The sequence below is a fragment of the Chiloscyllium punctatum genome, chromosome 16 (genome assembly GCF_047496795.1).
Source record: "Chiloscyllium punctatum isolate Juve2018m chromosome 16, sChiPun1.3, whole genome shotgun sequence".
NCBI classification, from domain to species: domain Eukaryota; kingdom Metazoa; phylum Chordata; class Chondrichthyes; order Orectolobiformes; family Hemiscylliidae; genus Chiloscyllium; species Chiloscyllium punctatum.
Genome location: NC_092754.1, coordinates 26,214,080 through 26,228,651, shown reverse-complemented (window position 1 = coordinate 26,228,651; position 14,572 = coordinate 26,214,080). Strand labels below are relative to the sequence as shown.

The 14,572-nt window shown below is 39.8% G+C and overlaps 1 protein-coding gene across 3 annotated transcripts in view; it reads right to left on the bottom strand.

Moving 5' to 3' along the window:
• The window catches only part of capzb (capping actin protein of muscle Z-line subunit beta), a 123,152-nt gene that overhangs the window by 84,470 nt on the left and 24,110 nt on the right, over positions 1–14,572 (bottom strand). For all 3 annotated transcript variants that reach the window (XR_011962704.1, XM_072586525.1, XM_072586526.1), the window contains exon 2: positions 3,702–3,791. Coding sequence is in view for 2 of the 3 variants with exons in the window: in XM_072586525.1 (XP_072442626.1) it covers positions 3,702–3,791 (90 nt within the window). In the remaining variant the exon portion in view is untranslated. The remainder of the gene's footprint in view (positions 1–3,701; positions 3,792–14,572) is intronic.

Genomic DNA, 14,572 nt, shown 5'->3' with positions numbered 1-14,572 from the left:
CCAGTTCTGCCCTCCTGATGGAGTTAAGGTGAAGTAGCTGAGGATAGTTGGGCCGAGGACACTATCCTGAGGAATTCAGGGCTCCGGGTGTACAGTGGTAGCATCCCTGCCTCTAAGCCAAGAGGCACAGGTTCAAGTCCCACCTGTTTCAAAAGGTGACATAACAAATTTGAAGAGGTTGATTAAAAAACATATAGCCTGAGAAACTCCTAAAGAGATGTTCTGGAGCTGAGATGACTGACTTTCAACAACCACAATGATCTTGCTTTGTGCCAGACATGACATTAATCAGCAGTGTTTTTATCCTGATGCACATTAATATCAGACTTTCTAGGGTTCCACGATGCCACATTTGTTTAACTAAGACCATTCGGCACTTTGGGATGTCCAAAGGTCACGAAAGGTGGCATAAACGTGCTTTATGTTCTTTCATCCATCTTCACAAAGTTAATGAAGACCGGTTACTGATTACTTACCTTTGTTCCAAATGATAAATCTACCTAACAAGAACTATTGACCACACTTCTTGACCGAGCTCTTTCGGTCTAGTTCTAGAATGCTAAACATGTTTAAATTTCCTGACTCATTTCGAAATGATTTGGATGTGAACATAGGAGGTATGGTTCGTCTTTTATAAATGACACCAAAATTGGAGGTGTCATGGACAGTGAAGGAGGTTACCTCAAAGTACAATGGGATCTTGATCAGATGGTCCAATGGGCTGAGGAGTGGCAGATGGAGTTTAATTTAGATAAATGTGAGGTGTTGCATTTTGGCAAGACAAATCAGGGCTGGACTTATACACTCAATGGTAAGGTTCTGGGTAGTGTTCCTAACAAAAGAGACCTTGGGAGTTTAGGTTCATAGCTCTTTGGACGTAGAGCCACAGACAGCGAAGACAGAAAAAGCAGCATTTGGTAAACCTGCCTTTATTGGTCACTATAGACATTGGGAAGTCATGTTACACCTGTACAGGAGACTGGTTAGGCCACTTTTAGAATACTATGTGCAATTCTGGTCTCCCTGCTATAGGAAGGATGTTGTGACACTTGAAAGACTTCAGAAAAGATTTACAAGAATGTTACCAAGGTTGGAGGGTTTGAGTTATAGGGAGAGGCTGAATAGGCTGGTGCTGTTTTCCCTGGAGTGTCAGATGCTGAGGGGTGGTTTTACAGAGGTTTATGAAATCATGAAGAACATGGAGAGGATAAATAGCCAAGGGTGAGTCCAAAACTAGAGGGCATATGTTTAAGGTGAGAGGGGAAAGATTTAAAAGGGACCTAAGGGACAACTTTTTCCACACAAAGCAAGGTGCGTGTATAGAAATGCCAGAGGAAGTGGTCCAATTACAACATTTGAAAGGTACTTGATGGGTATATGAATAGGAAGGGTTGAGGGGGATTTGGGCCAAATGCTGGCATATGGAACTAGATTTATTTAGGATATCTGGTTGGCATGGACAAACTGGACTGAACAGTCTGTTTCCGTGCCGTATGTCTATGACTCTAAATCATTGAGCTCTAATATAAGGGCTATGTATCATCATGTGTATTACTCTATTTAACAATATAAACCAAAGAGGACAATTCGCCAGAGGATGCAGAAGCAGAGGGATCAGAGTGTATAGGTGTGTAAGTCATTGAAGGTGAGAGGATAGGTTGAGAACAGAGTTACGAAAACATAGAGTATCCTATCTTTTATTAATAGGGGCACAAAATACAAGAACAGGGAGGCTATGCTGAACATGAATTGGATAATGGTTGTGCTGAAGCAGGACTACTATCACCAATTCTGGACACTACCGATTTAGGAAAGATGTGAACAAGTTGGAAGTGCATAAACGATTCACAGGATGATTTTAGGAATGATGAAGCAAGACTGGAGAGAAAAATGGCAAGAAGAGATTTGATAGAAGTATTCAAAACAATAGGCTGCCTGAATAGAGTAGATTGGAGAGTCTGTTCCCTTTACTGAAAGTATCAAGAATGTGAGGACACCAATTTAAAGTAATTGGCAAAAGAAACAAAACCAATATAAGAAGATACTTCTCGACTTAAATGCTCCAAGTGCCGATAGGATGCAAGTTCAATTGAAGCATTCAAGAGAAAGTTAGATGATTGACTGAAAAGGAAAACTGTGCATGGTTCTGGGGAGAAAGCAGTAGAATGGCACAGAGTGAAATTTTCAATCACAACGGGCTGGATGGCCTCCTTCTACACAGTAACAACTTTGTGATACTGAGAACGCAGGAAATGGTTTCTCTGTACCTCACTCTTCCTTTATCATTTTAAAGAAGTCCACCACATCAATGTTCAATCTTTTAAACCCCAGAAACCAGAAAACTGGATGATGGAACCCATCCTATGTATCCTATCTCTTTAACTCACATTTAACTCTAATGCACTGTTAACATTTTGCTTCACCTGTACTATGCCCTTTCTGACATGTTTGCTGCCCAAAGCGAACACACTATATGAGATGGTTTCTGCATCATATCACTTCCTCACTTTCAAATTCCAACCCTCTTTCAATAAAGAGCAACATTCCATTAACTGGTTTTATTATTAGTTATAGTAATATTGGACCCATGCTACAATAATCATACAACTACTGATGACAAGAAAGAGAGTACTGAGAGTTTGAGAATGCAACAAAAATAAACCATAGTAGTCATCAAGGGTCAATTTAATTTTGAGATAATTTTTCTGAAATGACAAATTATCCTAGGTATGAAAAATCAAAATTATTTTGGTTATTTCATATTGGAGTTAGAATTTGAAACAGTTGTAAAGTCATGTATATTTAAAAATGAAATCAGACCTTTGCAAAGTTGTTACATGTAAACAATACAATGATAAAATGCATTTCTATAATAGCCTACATTCAATCCAGAGGAGAGCAGACAAAAGACATATTTAAAGGCACTCTGAAATGTAAACAGAGTTACATTAACCAAAAAAAGTCACTGCAGAATAAAATGGAATTAAAAATGACGATGACTCAAAACAGGAAAAGGTTATTTCTGTACCACTGAACAATTAATTGTGGCATCTAGTTCCAGTACTGCAATTGGTTTCTGATTATGTCAAGCGTGAAAACAGAACCCTTGACTCAAAATTATATTTAGAAATTAAGCAGTTGGACACTGTGGCAGCAATTAGACAAAAGACAGCAAGATATTCTAATATGGGTTTGAAAAAATGTTCAGCACCTGTACTTAGAAGAACTGCAATGAACATGATTATACCAGAGCTACATACACTTATTTCAGGTGTACAAAGGCCGAGTAAGTATTGCAATAAAGTTGCTTTAATATAGTAAAAGAAACTACACAATAATACTGGAACACAAGATTAAGCTTGCCGGAAGGTAAGCAGAGTTTTTTTTTTATTATGGCTGCAATTCTGGCAAGTTTACTTTGGGATAAAAACAGAATTGCAGATAAGCATGCTTAAAAATTTAACAAAGCATATCATTTCTTGTCAGGACTTGCCTCTGTTCCCCTCCCCCACGACAAAGCATTTCTGACAGACCTGTTGCGCATCTCTAGAATTTTCTGTTTCTGTATCACCAGCATGTGCAGATCCTCCTTGCTTTCTTTTCCTCAAAATCTTACAACTTGGTGGTTGGGCAAGATCCACAAGCAGTACAATACTGTGGCACGAAGTGCAAAGTGGTCAATAGTTTCAAACTGTACTTACCAAATCAATCAGATCACTGAGATTCTTCTCAATTTGCTGAGGAGGAAGACGCCTCATTAAATCCAAGGCACAGTCCAGTTGTTGTTCAGTCTAGGAAAAGGATGAGAAAACGTTATTAACAATGCAGTCTACATTTATACCCCAAACAGCTTACACCACAGAATCCTGTTCAACCCAAGAGGTGCATTAAATCACAAGTAAAACTCAAAAATGGAGGTCCAAATTCCTCCATGAACCTTAAAAGGTAAAATTTCAAGATTTGATTCCACTCTTACAAATGAACCATAAATCCGTGATCGTATTCCACAAATAGATCATCCATTGTGGCAGCAGTCACAATAAAGACCAGTTAATCACATATTCCTGATAACTTGCAATTCAATCAAATGCTTATAATTATTGCTATGCAACTTATGAGTAGAGTACTCTTTTACTGCTAGCAGATCATGAACCTAGAATGTCCTACTTAAGAGCACTGCCAGTGTAAACACACAATATGGACTGCAGTGAATCAACACGCAATTGACCATTGTCCTCTCAAGGGCAATTATAAATGGGCAACTTATGCTGGCCAGCTCACATCCCATGAAATGTTAAATAAAATCACAAACATACAGCTGCACTGATAGAATTTCTATATTAAATTTACAAATTCTACTTCACAGGCAGAGTGAATTTATTAATGCTTAAACTTTTTTTTTCTTTTTGCCATGCCTGTGGCTATGGTTTTAGAAATGTCTACAATTTGCAATTATCTGATGACTGAAGTTTAAAAAAACTACTCAGACCAGATCAAATTGGTTGACTACAGGCGAGGAGTGTAAGATGTGAGCAGTCTTGTCAAAAGTGTAATTTAACATAAGGTGAGCATTTACAGATGCGTATAATGAGCAAAATTAGCTGCTTTGGATTTGTGTTTTACAAAAAGTGTTTAACAGATAATTCTTTTTCTAAAAAAAAGGAAAAGTTATACCGATAAAGGAATTGCAATAAATGTAGCAAATAGTGTGCTTCACTATCCAACACCCCTGACTCCCCAGTCATTCTACCTCCTACAATGCACAAAGCCCACCCAAACACAACAGCATATCTTTTATTGCCTGATTAGATATAGGTAACTGCATGCAGAAGTGTCAAAACTTACAATAATAAAGCAGTTCACTTAATCAATAATCTATGCAGAACAGAAAAATCCAAGTCCACACCCTCCACCAAAGGTGCGCCATAGCTACATGATGTACAATACACTGGAGCAAATCACCACAGCAGGCCCCAAAACTGTAAGATCTACCACCTCGGAGGATAAGCACAACTGGCACATGGCAACATCAGCATCTTGAAATTCTCCTCCAAAATCAAACATGTATAACTGTTCCTGCATGGTGACTAGGTCAAAATCATGGAACACTCAACTGAACATCACTGCACTCGTACGTGTGTGTGCGCGCGCGCAGTTGCAACAAAAGGTAGCGAGGAGCATAGAATAAATGCTAGTTTTGCTTGCAGCTTCTGTATCCAAAGATAAATGCGAAACAACTGTAGTTATATTTTCAGAGGAAACAGTAAGATATCATTGTTGCTGTAAGGGATCACATTTTTCCATTTTTGACTAAAAACAAATGGAAGTTGGACTGTTGTATAGCTGAAATGCCAGTTGAGTTTTGTAATTTGGAAACATCAAGTCAGATAAATTTTTAGCTGTGCAGCACAAGGCTGCTTTGAGTAGGGACTTTGAGATGGAGTGGCACCAAGAATCTTTGAGTTAAGGAACGACTGCCAGCTCTCAGATTTGTTGCAAATGCAGGACAGCCAGGGACCTCCAGAGCGAGGTGAAAACATCCTTCTCATCTTCTGTCACTGTGCGTAGATGAAAAATCTTAAAAGAAAAAACTCTAACAAGAAAAATAAACTAGGTCCACTGGATCAACTATCAAAGTGAAGAGTAACCATTGCTTTACAGACAAGCATGTCTTCGGTGTTAAAAATCAAGAGGAGTCATGGGAGACAAATTTAACCCATCTTGGAGATCTGTACTTTTGATCTTCAGAATTTTGTTATCCCTGAGCTTTTTTCCCCCCAATACATATGTGTGTCAAACTATCAGCCTCTTTTCTGTCTTAAGCCAGAGTTAGGAAGCATGTCTTTGGGGTTTAGAAAAGGGTGTTGTTTAATTTGCATAACATTCATTCTTTTCTCTGCCATTTAAAGTTAAGTATGATACTGTAGTTACTTCTTGCAAATGATAAAACCTGGTAGGAATTCCTTTTATCCTGAGCAGTCAGTCAAGCAAATTGGTCACCTTGGTGGTCTAATCAGAGTTTTTGTATATTTTACAATGGCTTGTTTAACAATGGGGCACTTTTAGCAGCACACTATTTCAAGTTGAGTCGGGACAGTTACAAAGTGTTAAAAAGTCCAGCATGTTACGTTCCTTTAATTCAGAAGTCTCCTTTGATTCAAAGTAAAACACAGTAGATGAGAAGGAGATGGGACGGCATAGAGACAAGTCCCTGTGACTTTATATTGAGTGTTCCCAGAGATGGGGCAGCACACAGTGGCTCAGTGGTTACCACTGCTGCCTCACAGCGCCAGGGGCCCGGGTTTCCTCCAGGTGCTCCAGTTTCCTCCCACAACCCAAAGATGTGCAGGTTAGGTGAATTGGTCAGGCTAAATTGTCCAGTGTTTCAGGGATGTGTAGGTTAGGTACATTAGTCAGGGGAAATGTAGAGCAATAGGGTAGGAGAATGGATCTGGGTGGGTTATTCTTTGGTGTGGACTTGTTAGGCCAAATGGCCTGTTCCCACACTGTAGGAATTCTATGAGTTATGAACTTCTATGAACAAGTCCAGGTCACCTGGTGGCCACATGGACAGGAATCAGTCAAAACTCACTGAAGGCAAGGTTTAAAGTTTCAGTGCCTCAATAACAAGGAGTGGTCTTACTGATACCCTGACTCTCAGAGACAGTTTAACAGAGAGATTCGAGGAAGAACATCCACAACAAGTGCTGCTCTGTCTGGCAGAACAGGACAGCTTTTCAATTAACCACTAAGTGGTGGGCTGGTGAGGATGTAATCCCTGTCCAAGGAAACAAGGATAGTGATGACTTAAAGGACAGAGTCACAAGAGGGAACTTAGCAACAGGTACTGTATTTAATTATGTTCAAAAGGGTTGAATGAAGATGACTTTGTTTACAAGGACACTGGAGGATTCACCCTGGTGAAGCGGAAATAAAAGACCCTGTTAGAATTAGAAGGAGCTTTGAACTTTAATCATAAGACTAAACTTCTGTAGAGTAGTACAATATATAAATTCAGTTTGGAATTTGCTTTCGTAAATTACTGGGGAATGCTTTTTCTGTAGTGCACGAACAGAAAACCAAGCAATGTTTAAGCCTATTTTGACTTTAGTGTGATTACAGTAAACATCTTAATATGAAATCATGACATGTGATCCTTGAGTCAGCGACTGGAAAATTCATATTTCAAAGTTATCAGTCTCTTCAGGGATTGTTATATCATACAGGAAGCCTACAAAAAAGCAATAGCATGAATAAAATGGTAACTGACAGGAAAGACAGAGTTACTGTAAACTGGGTGTTACTTAGTTTGGAGAGTCAGAAATGATAAACATTTCAACTAAACGTTAAGTCTATTATGTTTCAAAATCATACAGATGATTCAAAATTGGTCACAGGAAGCAAAAGAAAACAAAACAGAACTCAAAAAACAGAGGGGGAAAATGTCTTTGCGGAGGGTGCGCTAGACGCACAAACAGCCAGGGAGAGATAGGAAGACGGATATGTAGCCAAATCTCAGAGAAGGGTAAAAATAATAGAGTTATAATAGTCAGAATTGCAACTTCTCCAATATTGAATGAGAATTAATGAAGTCTGAAAGGCTTGGGAAGGCAGAAAAAAGTACGTCCAAGAGAGCTCTGTAAGCTATTAAGTAGAAAGTTGTACAATACAGGGCATGCTGGACCTAATTTTAGGGAACAAAGCTGGTCAAGTTGTAGATGTGGCAGTGGGGTGCATTTCAACGATAGTGACTGTAATTCTGTAAGATGTGAGGTAACATGAGTAAGGACAAGGATGGACCAAAAATAAAAGTTCTAAAAAGGAGGAAGGCTGATTTTAAAAAGATAGAAAGTAGCCAAAGTAGACTGGGAGCAACTATTTGCAGGAAAACCCACATCACAACAGCGGATACATTCAAAAGAGTAATAGTTAGAGTGCAGGGCCAATATGTTCCCATAAACGTGAAGGGTAGGACCAACAAGTGCACAGAACCCTGAATGTTGAGGGATGTACAGGACTGAAGAAAAGAAGGAAATAGATACCGAAGGTTAAAACAGAAGAGATCTTGAAAAAAAGTATCAGAAGTGTGGGGCCGTTACTCAAAAATTAAATTAGAAGATCAAAGAGGGTTCATGAAAAATCACTGGCAAGCAACAATAAGGAAAGTCCAAAGGTGCATATTGGGGCAAGAGAATAACTCAAAGAGTAGGGCCCAGTAGAGATCAAAGCAGCAATCTGTGCACAGTGCCAGAAGATATTGCTGAGATTTTAAATGAGTACTTCACACCTGATTTCACAATAGAGAAGGATTACATAGGTCTAGAAATCAGGGAGGGAGACTGCATACTTGAATAAATTTTAATTAAAAGGAGGTATTTGTGGTTTTAGCAGGCTTGAAACTAAATACCCAGGCCGACAGAGATCTGTCTAAGGCTGCTGTAGGATAGGGAAGAGATTGCAGAGGCTCTGATTTTAAATTTCAAATCTTCTCTGACCACAGCAGGGGAGCCAGAAGACTGGAGGATAGGTAATGTCATAGCATTATTCAAGAGGGTTATCAGAATAAACCAGGAGATGACAGGCCAGTGAGTCTAACATCTGTGATAGGCAAACTACTAGAAAACTTCTGTGGGATAGAATTTATATCCACTCGGAGAGGCAAAGGTTAATCAAGGATAGTCCAGCATGGTAAGAGGTGATCCTGTCTAACAAATTTAACTGCATTTGTCAAGGTGATGTGTCACTATCCTCAGAAGGTTTATGCAGTTGAGGTAGTCTCCATGGACTTTAGCAAGGCTTTTTCTTATCAAGGTCTCACATGGCAGACTGGTTAAGAAGCTAAGAGCCCATGGGATCCAGAGCAATTTATATTCAAAATTGGCTTAGTGGCAGGAGGTAAGGGGTAATGGTTGAAGGGTGTGTTTGTGACTGAAAGCCTGGTGACAAGTAACATACCACAGGGTTTGGCACTAGGTCCATTGCTGCTTGTTGTATATATTAATGATCTAGACGCAAATGTAGAAGGTATGTTTGTAAGTAATTTTGCAATTGCCACAAAAATTGGTGGCATGGTAAATAGTGAGGAAAAAGCCTTCGACTACAGGACAATATAGACAGTTTGGTCAGATGAACAGTGGCAAATGGAGTTGAATCCTGAAAAGCATGAGCTGATGCATTTTGGGAAAAACATGCGAATATACCTTGAATGGCAGGATCCTAGGAAGTATAGAGGATCTGCGGGACCTTGGTGTTCAGGTCTATAGATCCTTGAAGGCAAGACAGGGAGATCAGGTGTCTAAGGTGGCACTTAAAAAAATCTGTCATTATTAGTCAAGATGTAGAGGTGCCAGTGTTGGACTGGGGTGGACTAGGTCAGAAGTCACATAACACCAGGTTATGGTCCAACAGATTTATTTTAAATCACAAGCTTTCTGAGCACTGCTCCTTTGACAGATAAAGTGATTTCATCTGACGAAGGAGCAGCACTCCAAAAGTTTGTGATTTCAAATAAACCTGTTGACTATAAACTGGTGTCACCTTCGGACACCATTAGTCAAGGCACGGAGTACAAGAGAAAAGAGATTATGATGGAGCTTTATACAACTTTAGTTAGGCCACAGCTGGAGTTCTGTGTGCATTTCTAGTTGCCACACTATCAGAAGGAAATAATTGTACTGGAGAGAATGAAGAAGAGATTCACCAGGGTGTTCCCTGAGCTGAATCAATTTAGCTACGAAAAGGGACTAGGTAGGCTGTGGTTGTCTTCCTGAGGGTGGAGAAGGCTGAGGGGGAAGGGAACCTGAGGTATACAACAGTCTGAGAGGTTTAGACAGGGTAGATAGAGGAAATGTTTCCCTTTAGTAGATGGACTGAAACCAGTGGGCACAGTTTTAAGGTAAGGAGCAGAGGTTTAGAGGGAATTTGAGGAAAGTTGTTTTCATCCAGAGGGTTGAAAACATCAGGAACTCACTGCCTAAAAAGGGTATTAGAGACTGGTCCCCTCAAAACATTGAAGAACTATTTAGGCGAGCACTTGAAATGTCAAAGCCGACAAAGCTACAGGCAAAGTGTTGGAAAATGAAATTATAAAAGATCGAACTTTGAAATTATAATAGATGGACCAGCATGGACACAATAGTCTAAAAAGCTTCTTTGCCTGCTGTACAAACTCTGATTTGAACACCAAAATCTCACAGGTCGAAAATATCTGGCAAACTGAAGAGTACTGTCAAGACTCCAAGAGAATGAAAAAAGGTTAACTGAATGACCTGGCTGGCAAATTATAATATACAAACAAGTTATATGACATTTTCAAAGGAAAATAAGCAGTATGCTTCTGTGAAAAGTTAATTTCCTATTATTTTTATTATGGTAGGAGTCAGAGGAATTTGAAATGATCTAAGATTCTGGCTCAGAACCACATGACCCAAAATGGGCAAATAGGTGGCAGCTGAAATTCAATATGGAGAGGTATAAGGTGATGTATATGGTTCAAAGAACATGGTAAGACAATATAAAATAAAGGGTACTCTTCTAGACTGTGTGCTGGCGGAGACAGACTGAGGTGTATAGGTACATATGTCATTAAAAGATGGCAGGACAGATAGAGAGAGCCATTAATAAAGCACAGTATTTAAGGCTTCATTAGTAGGGGCATACAAGAGCTCAGAGGATATGATTAACTTAGACAGAACTTACACTGTTTAGACCTCAGCTGGAGTACTATGGGTGCCACACTCCAGGTATATGTGAATGCACTGGAGAGGTTCAGAGAATGGTTATGAGTAAAGATTGGGGGACTGTTTTCTTTGGACATGAGAAGGTCAAGGGAAGGCCTAACAAAACTGTTCAAAATCATAAAGAATCTGGACAGAATGGATAGGGAAAAGCTATTACCATTTGCAAAAGAATCAAGAACCAGTGTTCAGTTTGAAGGGGTTTTTGCAAAAAGAAACAAATGTGAGGTGAGGTGAGGAAAATACTTTTCACATAGCGCGTAGTCAGGTTTTGGAATGTACTGCCTGGAAGAGAAATGGAGGCAGGATTAATTGAGGCATTCAAGATAGTATGGGATGATTATTTAGTAGAAACAATGTGTAAGGTTACCAGGAAGGTATTTTGAAAGCAATCTGTTCCAAGGTGTTATCACATTTCTCCAGAGCAGGTGGTACTTGAATCCAGGTCTCCTGGTTCAGAGTTAGGGACACCAAATACTGTGCCACAAAAGACCCACAGGGGTACAGAAAAAACACAGGAGATGAACATCAAGATAAAATGATCAGAGAGTTACTGTAGAAACCGTGGGCTAAAAGGTCTCCTTTTGTACCATAACTAATATATGACTATGAAATAATTGTACTATTTCAGTGCATATTTTAAGAATATATAGTTAATTCTATGCACATTCTTGAAAAAAAAAGACTATTCCTCCCAGTAGTACCTGCCAAGAAGCACTGACAAACAGGACGCTGCAGGGATGGATTGAAATATCAGTGTCATAGATCTAATAGTTCAGCTTATATAAAGTAACATTAAGATGTCTGTCAAATAAGCTTTGCACCTGAAGCCCCAAATTAACTTGAAACTGATTGCGAAGTTAATGCAAACTCTGGAGCGCCAAACATGCCAAGGCATGTACTACAGCAAAGATATGCATGATCTATTCCAGGTGTGCAACTGAATATGGACCTTAACAGGAAAAAAGAAGGATGTTTTAGATAAACAATTATTTACAATATTGTGGCTCTTTAAGTTGAACCCTGAATTGAATTAATGTGAAAAGTGTAATGGATAATCACTGTCCCAAGACATAGCTGTGGTTATCTAATCCTTTTCCTGTCTCACAAAAGTACTTTTATCCATAATCTCATTTTATTCCCTTTTCTTTTAACCAGAATCCTTCATCAGGAAGAAGTGCCAATGCAGAATGACTTGTGAGCATTAAACAAAAACCAAGCAACAATGTTTAAACTTCCCAATAACCTGATACATTTACTTCCTACCTTCCCAGACAACTCCTCCATGCAAATGTAGCAGGAAAAGAGAAATTCACTGCTGGAAATATGGGGATCAGCCCTGCAGCACCATAACATAGACAATAGGAGCACGAGTATGCCAATTGGTTCTTAGAGACTGCTCTGCCATTCATTATGATCATGGCTGATTATCCACCTCAATGGTATTCTCCAAGGATTGGTTCTGGGTCCTCTGCTCTTTGTGAATTTTATAAAAGACTTGGAGGAGGAAGAGGAAGGGTATGTTTGTACGTTTGCGGATGACGTGAAGGTTGGCGGAGTTGTGGATAGTGTAGAGGGCTGTTGTAGGTCGCAATAAGACATTGACAGGCTACAAAACTGGGCTGAGAAGTGGCAGATAGACTTCAAAGTGGAAAAATGTGAAGCCATTCACTTTGGAAGGTCGAATTTGACTGTAGAATACAGAATAAAGGCAGGATTCTTGGCAGGAACAGAGGGATCTTGGGGTCAATATCCATTGATCCCTCAAAGTTGCCACCCAGGTTGACAGGGTTGTTAAGAAGGTGTATTATGTGTTGGCTTTCATTATCGGGGGATTCAGTTTTAGAGCCACGAGGTTATGCTGCAGCTCTCAGAGTTGTGGTTAGACCACACTTGGAATATTGTGTTCAGTTTGGTCACCTCATTATAGGAAGGATGCGGAAGCTTTAGAGAGGGTGAAGAGGAGATTTACCAGGATGCTGCCTGGACTGGAGAGCATGTCATATGAAGAAAGGTTGAGGGACCTGTGGTTTTTCTCATTGGAGCAAAGGAGGATGAGACATGACTTGATAGAGGTGTACAAAATGTTGAGAGGCATAGATAGAGTGGATAGCCAGAGACTTTATCCCATGGTGGAAATGTCTGTCATGAGGGAGCATAATTTTAAGGAAATTGGAGGAAGGTTTAAGGGAGATATCAGAGGTAGGTTCATTACCCAGAGTGGTGGGTGTGTGGAATGCACTGCCAGCAGTAGCAATACAGTCAGGTACATTAGGGACACTTGGATAGGCACATGGAAGATGGTAGTATGAAGAGTATGTAGGTTCGTCTGATCCTAGAGTAGGATAGAAGGCCAGCACAACACCAAGGGCTGAAGGGACTGTACTGTGCTGTACGGTTCTATATTCTATGTTTACCCTGTACCTACTTTCACCTCATACCCTTTGAACCCTTTAGCCCAAAGAATTATATCTAATTCCTTCAATGCTTTGACCACAAATGTTTTCTGTGGCAGAGAATTCCATAGACTCACCACTGTCTAACTGAAGACATTTCTCTACTACTCAAGTCCTAAATAGCCTACATCCTATATCCTTAGGCACTGGTCATTGGCTCTGGACTCCCCAGTCATCAGAAGCATCCTTCTGCATTTACCTATCTGGTCCTGTTAAAATTTTGAGGTCTCTCCTCATTGATCCAAACTCCAGTGAATACATCCTCTCTCTTCATATACCAGTCCTAACATCTCATGAATCAGTCTGGTAAATCTTCACATAGCCAGAACATCCTTCCTCAGATAAGGAAACTGCACACAATACTCCAGCGGTATTCTTCAAAGAACTAGAGTATTTGCAATAAAACATCCCTAACACTGTACTAGAATCTTCCTGCTATGAAAGCACACGCACCATTTGCCTTCTTCTCTGCCTGTTGTACTTGCAGCTGCTTCAGCAACTGGTGTAGAATGACACCAAGGTCACTCCTTAACCTCCCATTTCCCAATCTATCACCATTCAGATAATAACTTGCCTTCCTGTTCTTGCTCCCAAAATGGATAATTTCACATTTCTTCACCTTCTATTTCATCTACCATGCATTTTGCCCACTCAACATGACCAAATCATATTGAAGCATCTCTGCATCCTCCTCATAGCTCAACATCCCACACAGCTTTGTGTCGATTGCAAGGTTGGAGATGGAACATTTAATTCCCTCGTTCAAATTACTTATATATCGTCAAGAGTTGAGGTCCAAGTAATGATCCCAGTGGTATCCCACAAGTAATTTGCCTGCCACTTGGAAAAGACTCTTTACTATTCTTCTTTGTTTCCTGTCAGCAAACCAGTTCTCTATCCATGCTAGTACAATACTCCAAATCCAACATGCTTCAATTTTACATCCCCTCTTATATGGCGCCTTATTGAAAGCCTTCTGAAAAGTTCAAGAAAGCCATCCCTAAATAACTCTGCCAGTTACATCCTCGAAAAATTCCAGATTTGTCAAAATCTGTATGGATTCATAAATCCATGCAGACTCTGTCCCATCCTGTTTCCCACATGCTCTAACACCTCTTACTAATACCAGATGAACCAGTGTATAATTCAGTTTACTTTCGCTTTGTTAAAATAGTGGGGTTACATTGGCAACCCTCCAATCCATATGTATTGTTCAAGTGTATTTAGAACTTTGAAAGATGACCACCAATGCATACACTATTTCGAAGAATATTTCTTTATGTTCTCTGGGATGTAAAATACCAGTCCCTGGGATGGCACAGTGGCTCGGTGGTTAGCGCTGCTGCCTTACAGTATTAGGTACCTGGGTTCAATTCCAAC